This window comes from Hevea brasiliensis, chromosome 9 (assembly GCF_030052815.1).
Source record: "Hevea brasiliensis isolate MT/VB/25A 57/8 chromosome 9, ASM3005281v1, whole genome shotgun sequence".
NCBI classification, from domain to species: domain Eukaryota; kingdom Viridiplantae; phylum Streptophyta; class Magnoliopsida; order Malpighiales; family Euphorbiaceae; genus Hevea; species Hevea brasiliensis.
The window spans coordinates 1,102,499-1,113,278 of record NC_079501.1 but is presented as its reverse complement, the minus strand read 5'-3'; the positions used below and the strand labels follow the sequence as shown (position 1 = coordinate 1,113,278).

The window sequence follows — 10,780 nt, the reverse complement described above, 5'->3', positions numbered from 1 at the left end:
TTAACTCCACAATACATTTTTTTAGTGCTTGAATATATATATATATATATATATATATATATATATATATATATATATATAATTGAACTCTGTAATTAAAAGTTCTGCCATCCGTCAATGTATAAGGAGAAGATTTGATTGCATGCTCAAACTTACTATAATTTGAAGTGAATGGTAGGTAGCCATTTATCCACGCTGGATTTCTAATCCACCTGCTCCGATGGCTGGTGTTACGCTTAAGGATAAGGTGTATGAATGATATTCTCATTTTCTGTATTAAAAAAAAAAAAAAGAGGCGATTCTACATAAATATGGCAGGAAAGGAGGGAATATTTGCTCTCACCGTCCAATGGAGAGCGTGAAATGCACGCTCATTTCGTGCAAGATGATTTGCCTGTTGAACGTAACATTGAATACTGGAAGGCCCCGTTCGGAGATTACGTGGAAAATGCATGCAAATTACCTGTTCAGGATAGTGTTGTACACGACCTTTCCAACTGCGTCTGGATTTAGTACGGCAATCATATTCTGTACGCGTCCTTTTCCATAAAGAGGAAACCGGTGGGTGGCGGAGAGGGGAAGAGTCTCTCCACAGAATACAGAGGACATCTGATCTTCTTGACTCTCTCTCTCTCTCTCTCTCTCTCTTTCTCTTGGCCACTTTGCCACTTTGTTATTATTGTTTTGTTTTTTTGAAAGATGTTATTATTGTTATGATTAATATTATTTCAGTTCTTGCAGAGTCACAGAAGAATCTTCTTAATCAAAAATCACTTCAATCCACCTGGAATGGCCACCTTCAGTATTCCCACGTGTCAATCCTCTCTCACACGTGCCACCCCGACTCTCTTCAAATAAAATTGCAGCTTTTAACTAGAGCTCCCATGCCCCATTTGAGTGCAACAAATGAGGAGCAGACATTTTGATTCACTGCTCTCTCTCTCTCTCTCTCTCTCATTTTTTTTCTTTTTTAATACAAGCAACCAATAGATCCCTACTGGTTGGAATCGTTGCAGGCATCTTTTTATGATCAAGAACAGCAAATAAGCTACCTATTCAACGTAACTGCAGTACAAAGAGAAGCAAGTTCTAGAGATGGAAAATGGCGCAAACTTGTACACTGCTCACAGCAATCGAGACAGAAGCCAAAATGCCAATATTGTTTGGGAGCCTAATTCTTCAAGATTCGACTGGGGCAATTCCACCAATGGCAACAGCACGTTTTGCACAGCCGTCGTCGCCCCCGCAACCACCTCTGCAGCGGATACTATCTGTTCCACACACCCAGAAGCTACTTCTGCCCACGCGCTCATGTTTCAGCGTGAGAGTCTGTACCCCTACCACCATCACGACCAGGACTATCAGCAGCAGCTCTCTTTTTACGGCGGAGAAGGGTCCCACTTTCACTGTGACCCACATCTAATGTGCTTGAAGCTGGGCAAGCGCCACTATTTTGAAGATACTATCCCCGTGGGTGACCGGCAGGTAGGCTTCTCCATAAGCAAAAGAGGCAAACTCTATCATCGCGTCGTGGGTAGTCGTGCGGGACAATACTCGTCGGCAGCGGGAGGGGTGGCGCCTCCGGCGAATGTACCGAGATGTCAGGTGGAGGGTTGCCAAGTGGCTTTGGTGAACGCTAAGGATTATCACAGGAGACATAAAGTTTGTGAGATGCATTCCAAGGCTCCCAAAGTAATCGTTCTAGGGCTAGAGCAGCGTTTCTGTCAGCAGTGTAGTAGGTAACTCTCTTTTTATCCCCTCTTTTTTTTTAAAAAAAAAAATTATTTTAATTAATGTGGTTCGACTAATAATTTAAAAGAAATATTTAAATTCCATTTCTTTCCTTAACTTTTATCTATCTTTATTATTTTTACTTCCTTATGGTTAATGAATATATTTAAAAATAATAGAGAAAACGTAAAATAGCTAGGCTGATGGCTGGGAGTCCGTGTTGGGGATAGGTTTCATGTAGTGTCAGAGTTTGATGAGTCGAAGAGGAGCTGTAGAAGGAGATTGGCAGGTCACAATCAGCGTAGAAGAAAGAGCGCTCGCGATTCTGATTCCAGGAACTATTGTCAAGGTATATAATATATCCTTTAGTTTTTTTTGGCAATCCTAATCTTTAATATGAGAGGAATCCTTTGTCTGTTTTTTAATAACAGATTTGTGGAAAGCAAGTTAATTAGCATGTAAATTAATTTCATAAGCTTTATACTTTACGTCATCCTTCATGCTCCTCTCAATCAAGCATTTGAGCACTTTATCAATTTGGCTTGTGATGATTCTCTTTGTCCCAGTTTATAGAGTTTGTTGTTGAGTCATTGTTGCTTTATCTGCGTTTAATCATTCCGATAATGCAATAATTCGAGGATATGACAAATTAACAGCTGCATGCCTCAAATAGAACAAACTTGTCCATTGGTATTGAAAATGATAAGTGAGGATATTATAAGCTTAACTGTGTGCACTAGTTAATAGGATTCTTTTCAAAAAGAAATTAGGCTCAGAAAAATTTTTATAGAAAATATATTTCTTATATATTTTTTAATACTTGCAACATTTAAAAAATGTAAATAAAAAAGATTTTTGATGTCCCAAATATGTCTTAAGAGGAGGGGCGAATTGGACTAATATAATTTTTTTGTTCTTGCTCAAAACCTTTGAAAAATTATGACTTAGTTCAACAAAGTATTCTAATGTGACGTGTGTGTGTTAAATAGCTCAAATTAACTATATTTGCAAATTTAACTCAAACCATGCTCAACATACTGGTCAAACAGAATGTGGCAGTATTCAGCAAACAGAACAATAAACTTATGCAAATCACAGCACAATAATTTTAACTTGACCAAAAAATAAAATGCTGAAATTTAAAGAGTAAGAGTTAAGAAAATAGAATATTGAACTTTTATAGTGATTCGGCTTAAATAGCCTATATCCACTCTCTCAAAGGTGTCTCTTTGAGTCTTCACTTCACTATTCTTTTCTTTTAAAGGCAAGAGATAAAACATTTCGCAAATCTTCACTCCAAAACTTTATAAAATAACTTCAAACTTCTCCCAAGTGTTATCCCAAATACTTTACACTATCAAGTTTCAATAGGTGCTTATCAAACCTCTCATAAATGCTAATAAAGTTGTTTAAAACTCACTCTCACTTATTACAATAGAATCTAGAAAGAAAAGTTGAGTAGGTATGCCAATGATAAGCAATAAAAGCAAGTGGGAGCACTTTGAATGAAAGCTTTTAAATAACTTCAAAGAGTTAGGAACACGATAGCAACTTTCATTAAGTACAAAATGGCCAAGAATAAGTGTATTTACAGTCCCAAACTGTTTCTAACCGTTTGAAAAGCCATTGGAACGTTATAAATTCAAATTTCAAGAAACTAGCCATTATTTTGTTGTTTTCTGCGATATTGTATAGGCTTAAGTTTGTTAGCAAACTAGTTAGTATGCAAGGGACAGTAGCAAATCAATTAGCAAACATGTAAACTTTTTCTGTTCAAATTTGAAAAATTAAAAACTTTGTATCAGATCATAGTGAAATACTTTTAAGCCATTCAAAACTTAAAAACAAGTTCTAAAAACTTAGGATAAAAATTTGAGGGATTAAAAGTTAATTTCATTGGCTCTACTTTCCAATTCTTTTAACAAAAACTCTTAAGATGCTTAAATTATACTCTAAACTATGTACTTTCACTTTGATCTTCAATATAGCTTGGAAGGTAGCTTTATCTTCCTTGTCTTTGATTCATCTTGAGTTGCTTAAGGATGTCATCTTTTTTAAAAGCATAATTTCACCAATTCATGAATCTATCTTTAAATTCTTAAGAAGAAATATCACAACACTTAAAGAAAAGTTAGTTTGATTATAATTGAGTTTTGCTATTATTAAAATTCATGCTCCCTTGAGCTCATGGGGTCAATAATTTTTGAAGTCAATTTTCGAACTTTAATAATTTTATTAAAATGTGAAAATATTTGTACATAAACACATATTATTAATTTAATATGACAATCAAATATTAAAAAACATTTTCATGAAAAATATTTTTTTAAAAAAATAATTTTCATAAATTTTTTATATATAAATTATTTTTCAGGAAACAAATAAACACAAAAATTAATAAAATTAAGTCCACGTATAGAAAACACTTGGAGCCCTTCCAAGAGTCATTGCCAAATTATTTCAAATATTTTAAACAAGTTTCTGCTTTTTGCTTGCGTGATAATTAATTTACATTAGGCATTAGTTATTTCCATAGAAGTTAAAACTGTTTATTTCCATAGAAGTTAAAACTGTTCTCAAAGTGGTGTCACTCACAAAGTCAATCTTGGCTTTAAACGAAATCTGCTTATACAACCTGAAAAGAATGATCAAATTATAGAAATTGTTAGAGAGCGGAAAGGAAGGCAAAAATTTGTCATCCTATGTTCTTGGGTACTGTTAGAGAAATAAAATTATCATTGAAACTCTCACATATAAATTTTAATTTTTAAATTCATTCTCATTTATTAATTAAATATTTTAACATAAGATAAATTTAGCGAAATTGATTCAGCTTCAAATTTAATGAATATTCACATGCGAAGTATTTTACCAACATTCACTGAATCAAATAAAAAATTATTTATTTGGCTTGATTTTTCAATTTGGGCTGCTTTCTAGAATTTCATTCTTATTGTAAAACTTGTTGGGGGTGTTTGTGGACAATGAATCGATAATGCAGATATAATATTGAGAGCTGTAGATATAGAGATGCTTGTGATCTTGATTTTGTTTTTCTGAATTATAGCTTAGTTGTGATTAGCAAATTAGCAATAGTAGCTTTTGTAGATTTAGCTCAAGTAGAACAAATAGCATAGAGATTCTTCATGCAAAATGCAAATAGACCTTCTAAATCAAAATTTTGGTCATCTTAGTATATAAATACTCATTTCCAAATTCCAAAACACCTAAAGAAAATCAAAGATGAAAAAGAGCAAAGCATATAAAACAATTGGAGATTTAAGATAATAGCCATCAAAGGTGTAGAATTCTCACTTCGTTGAATTAACTAGAGGTTACAACTATATACATATATATATATAGCAGCTACTGGATATATAGAGGAAGTGCAAGATATACACGTAAGGTTATCCTAAACTATTGGAGATAGAGATAACAACAAATACTATCTGTTACAACAAGATATCAGCTATAACCATTGGATAAACCTTATCACACCCCCTCAATTCGAACTGGGAAGAGGTTGGATTGACAAAAGCTGACAAAGTGCGACATGTCTTGAACATGAAACAACTTTAGTCAAAAGATGAACCAGTTGATCCTTAGATGCAATGTATCGTATCTGGAGCTGCTTTTTAGACACAAGATCACGAACAAAGTGGAACTCAACTTCAATGTGTTTGGTCCAGGAATGAAATACGGGGTTACTGGCTAAATATGTTGCTCTGACATTGTCACACCATAATGTAGAGCAACTAGAGGAAGAAAAACCAATGCCTTGTAAAAGAGATTGAAGCCAAAAAACCTCCATTGTAGCTACTCCAACTAACTTGTATTCTGCTTCAATGGATGAGCAGGCAACTGTGGTCTGTTTTCGGGTTGACCAAGAGACAAGGTTGGCACCTAGGTATATCGCATAACTAGAAACAGACTTGCGATCTTCTGGATTCGAGGCCTAGTTCGCATCAACATAAGCACTAAGTTGAGGAGTGGAAGCTTTATGAAGGAACAAACCATAGTGTTGAGTATGCTTTAAATAACGCAGAATGCATTTACAAGTTGACCAGTGATTTTCTGTTAGCTCATGGAGAAATTGAGAGACACGGTGGACGGCATAAGAGACATCAGATCTGGTCAAGGATAAATATTGAAGTCCGTCGACTATGGTGTGGTATAAATGATGATCAGTTGCCGGATTGGAATCTTGTAAGTGTAACTTGGTTTTGGGACATGCTGGAGTAGAGATACCATTGCAATTCACCATATTTGCTTTCACCAGGAGATTATTAATATATTTACTCTGAGTGAGTAAAAAACCTGTTGCCAAATGATGAACCTCAATCCCAAGAAAATAGTCCAACTGGCCCATATCTTTTAATATAAAGTGCTGTTGAAGAGCATTAATCATGTCTGAAATAGCTTGTTCATTATTCCCTGTGATGATGAGGTCATCAACATAGACAAGACACATCAATCGTGTAGCACCAAAAGTGTAATGGAATAGAGTAGTATCAGTTGTGGATGAGTTAAAATGTAGGGCAAGTAGTGCTTTTTTGAGTTTTGCATGCAATTGATGAGGCGCATATCGAAAACCATATAGATTGCGATTTAGCTTACACACATAATTAGCTTTATCAACATCCACAAACCCTTGCGGCTGACTCATGTAAATTGGTTCATGAAGATCACCGTGTAGAAAAACGTGTGACACATCTAGTTTTCGAAGAGTCCAGCCATGCGACACTGTAATTGATAGCACAATTTGAAATGTTGTGGGTTTGAAAACTGGAAAGAAGGTTTCAGTGAAGTCCACCCCCGGGCGTTGATGGTATCCCTTGGCAACTAGCCGTGCTTTAAAGCGGTCAATGGAGCTGTCCGATTTTTGTTTAATGCGGTACACCCACTTACAACCCACAACATTCTGTGCTTCTGTTTTGGGTACCAATGTCCAAGAATTGGTTTGAACTTGTGCATGTATTTCATTAGACATTGCACTTTTCCAGTTTTCATCTAGTACTGCTTTGGAGTAGCATGTGGGAACAGGTGGTAGAATAGTTACAGCTGTAAACGCTTTGGGTTTTAGTTGTCTCGTTTTGCTATGTGTAACCATGGGGTGAGTATTTATTGATTGAGGTAAGGGAGGGTCAGGTGGAATAACAGACTCAGATTCGGGATACGAAGAGAGATCAACAACGAGAGGTCGACCAAGTGTGGAAGTAGGTAGGGATGAGGTGTAGCGGGATAAAAGACGTGATGGAGACGGTGATACACTGTTGGTTGGGACAGATGACGTGACTAGAGGTGGAGGAGAGGGTTTGTTCAGTGGTCAATTTAATAAGGACTGAGGTGGTGATGATGTAGACGAGACATGTGGTTGTATTAGATTTATTTGTGGAGGTGGGCCTAATATTCTAGCTGTAGTGTTTGGCAAAGAAGATGGGCATGATGAATTGGTGGAATTATGCATGATAGTATTTGGTAGCAAGGGTGATGGGTACGGTGGAGTAGTGGTGTCACTGCCATGGATTGTAGGTGCAACTTCTTGAATATTCTTGTAAAGGAACACTTGTTCATAAAAGAGGACATGTCGTGAGATATGGAGCTTAAATGAAACCTAATCTAAACAAAGATAGCCCTTGTGCAACTTACTGTACCCTAAGAAAATACATGGACTGGATCGAGGAGATAATTTATTTGGAGTATACGGTTTTAACCGTGGGTAACACAAACACCCAAAGACTCTTAATTCCTTATAATTGGTGTTTAAATAACAGTTCATACCGGTAATTGATCCAATAGGAATAGAAGGCAACTTATTGATTGTGTATACAGCTGTTTCGAAGACATAATGCCAGTATTTATTTGGGATAGCTGAGTGAAGTAAAAGAGCACGACCTATCTCTATAATATGACGTTGTTTGCGTTCAGCACACCCATTTTGTTTAGGGGTGTGGGGGCAAGATACACGTTGCCTAATTCCATTATGCCGCAAATAACAGGTTAATGATTGAAATTCTCCCCCTCAATCAGCTTGAAATGGCTTAATGGTAAGCCAAAATATCATTCGACAATGTGATGAAATTTAATGAATATATTTATTACCTCAGATTTCTATTTCATAAAATATATTCAGCAATAACTAGTAAAGTGATAGTAGAAAATCACATAATAATGATGTCCATCTACTGAAGGTCCAGGAGATAGACCCCAGACATCAAAACTAATAAGTTGCAAGGGCTGAGTAGCACAAGTGGTTGACTCAAAGAAAGGAAGTTTATGACTTTTACTAATTTGGCAAGAATTATAAGGCAAATCAAAACCAGTTTTATTAATAGGCAAATTATTTGAAAATAAAATCTGATTAACAATTCGAGCATTAGCATGGGCAAGCCGATCATGACAGACACTGAATTGCACAAGATGAGCCTGCGGAGATGACAAAGGGCTGGTTTGAAGAGGTAGCTAGTGGAGACCATTTTCACTCTGACTTTGGTAAAGAACCTGTTTGGTGGAGGTATCATTCACAAGAAATTTGTCAAGATAAAATTCAAGAGAACAGTTATTTATTATAAGCAGTAAAAGCTGAACTGAGAGTAAATTACGAGCTATTTGGGTTGAGAGCAAGATATTTTTAAGAAAAAATTTGCGATCATGAATATGAGTAACAGAAGAACCACAGTGAGAGATAGGTAAGGAGTTACCATTGCCAATTGTTATGGTATCTGGACCGGTATGAGAATGAGGGTGACCGATGTTCCCTTCATCAGCTGTGATCTGAAAGTTTGCACCGGAGTCAACAGTCCAAGCTTGAGTAGGATGAGATGTGTTGGAGACAAAATGAGACTGAGGGTTGAGTGGTGGTATAGTAGAAGACATTGTAGCTTTAAGTGTGGGACATTGACGGGCCAGATGGCGATGACCGTTTCAGTAGTAACAAATAGTAGTGGAACTGGGAAAAGCTGTGGTGGGAGAGACAGGACTAGTTCATCCACGTCCACGTCCTCGACCCCTAGAGAAACCTCGCCCATGAGAGGGGGCAGCAGCAACTTGTACCGTGGACCACAGTAAGTAAATTAAAAAACGAAAAAAAGCAAAGCATGTAAAATCACAGGTGCATGTGAGCAATTCCCTATTTCATATTTACAAATCTCTTTCTTTTTAAGTGATTATTTAACTACCTCAAGCAGTTGTTGTAAGTGGCGTTAGCATCAGGCTCTAATATTCTTTCAAATATACGTTTCAAATGGAAGTAGCAGCGGTGATTATACGTAAATATTCTGCTGTTATAAATGGTGAATTTTTTTTTCTTGGACATCTGAAATTAGGGATATGCTTAAGTTTGAACTCTTAAATTCATGCATTATGATGTAGACTGTAGACAGTTGATGGTCGAGTTATCAGCTTAATAGCATTACATGAAATATGTAGGCAAGAAAATTTAAATGCAGTTACAACTAATGAACTGTTTGAACTTTGAACAATTTCCTCCTCAACATACAAGCTGATGGCAGGGAAATTTCCATACGTAGCGTCAACAGCAGACCGTGCTCTCTCTCTTCTGTCAACTAAGGCTGATGCTTGGATTTCATCTGATCTCTCTACAAGATCCAGTGCTGCATTGCGTGAACTGATTGCAGAACACCGTGCTGTAATCTTGGCTAGACAGGAACGACACCTGCAACATAGTAATGCAATGGAAAACTTTGGTGATCATTCCCACCCTAGCTCCAACAATTCCTTCTTCCCTTATGATCACCAGCTTCAAGTTTCATATGAGCCACACAATTGGGACCGCTTCAATGACACTACAGGCACACGACTCACTCTGGACCTCATGCAGGCTCCGAGTTCAGCTTTCTGTTTATTGTCTACCAGAGGGAAAAATAACAAAGAAGAGGTAGAAGAATGTTCCGTGTTATGGAACACCTGGGGAGGAGCCCATGTAGTTTAAAGGTTGTACTTTTTAACATGCAATTTCTTTTATAGACATTAGACCGTCTTGTAGTGAGTTATTTATAAGTTTATTTGAACTCCCAAGTCTCCCGCTTGATAGGTAATTAATTCTTTTTTTTTTTTTTTTGTATCACAAGTATGTACAATTTTGATTCAATTATGTAAAATTTCATTTGTTAATGGATTTGGAAGAAATTAGAAGGTGTACAAATGCAGGGGAAATTTATTCTTCTGTTGGATACTCAGTTATTCTTGCCCTGGTTTCATTAATTCTGCTTCCATGGGTTAAATTTCGAACAGATGATACCTACCCAAAAGCCCAAAAGCAGGAGAAATTTGGATACTCACGTTGTGGCCTTGAAGCATATGCAACTCTCGAGAGAAACATTGAACTCCTCATACACTGCTAAATTTCGATTGACCTATCATATTGCAAGCATATATATACTCAAAGACATCAGTGTTTTCTTTGGATTAATTCTTTTATATGTATACAGAAGGTAACAAAAATCATGAAGGAGCTTCAAACAAATTAGAGATATAAAATAATCAGGATTGTTTTTATTAATAATATTATTTTATTATGGAATAATTTTTTATAAGAAATCTAAGAACATAATACATAGGCGTTGGCGCGGATCAGTTCCAATTTGTCTTTCAAGTCAAATTTGGACCCAATCTTATAGATTCAGTTTCATACTATTTTCGATATGGGGTATTTTGATCCTGGACCTCATCCAGCGTGTTTTCAGGTTTTCTTTTTTATTTATTTATAATTCAAAATTTTCAATTGAAGTCAAATCGAACCAGTGATCAATTTGACGGTTCTAGTCTAATTCGATTCAAAATTCAGGAAATCTCTAAACTAAGATCAGCCCTACACTACCACAGGTTCGATTTAATCTCAAAAACCATTAATCAGTTCTAATTTTGATTTTGACTAGTTTGGTTGCGATTTCAAACCGAACCCATGCGTGTCTAATTATATGCTAGCTAGCTTATATAGCTGCAGTAGGCTCGTGGGTGAAGTAAGTCGCAGCAGAAGCAGCAAAGGGCCTGCTGAGTCAGAGGGCCAAGATCGTATCAAAGGCCGAAA

General features: G+C 36.3%; 1 protein-coding gene across 1 annotated transcript; it reads left to right on the top strand.

Moving 5' to 3' along the window:
- The first annotated feature begins 648 nt into the window (after window positions 1-648).
- LOC110666987 (squamosa promoter-binding-like protein 7) lies at window positions 649-9,868 on the top strand. The gene is made up of 3 exons (XM_021827672.2): window positions 649-1,739; window positions 1,962-2,080; window positions 9,243-9,868. The coding sequence occupies exons 1-3, from the start codon at window positions 1,096-1,098 to the stop codon at window positions 9,680-9,682; spliced, it is 1,203 nt and encodes a 400-aa protein (XP_021683364.2). The 5' UTR covers window positions 649-1,095; the 3' UTR covers window positions 9,683-9,868.
- Window positions 9,869-10,780: the final 912 nt, after the last annotated feature.

Excerpts from the sequence above, each read along its gene's own strand:
- LOC110666987 (XM_021827672.2), top strand. The coding sequence starts at position 1,096 with ATGGAAAATGGCGCAAACTTGTACACTGCTCACAGCAATCGAGACAGA. Across the intron at positions 1,740-1,961 it reads TTCTGTCAGCAGTGTAGTAG|GTTTCATGTAGTGTCAGAGT; the intron begins GTAACTCTCTTT and ends TGTTGGGGATAG. Across the intron at positions 2,081-9,242 it reads TTCCAGGAACTATTGTCAAG|GGAAATTTCCATACGTAGCG; the intron begins GTATATAATATA and ends AGCTGATGGCAG.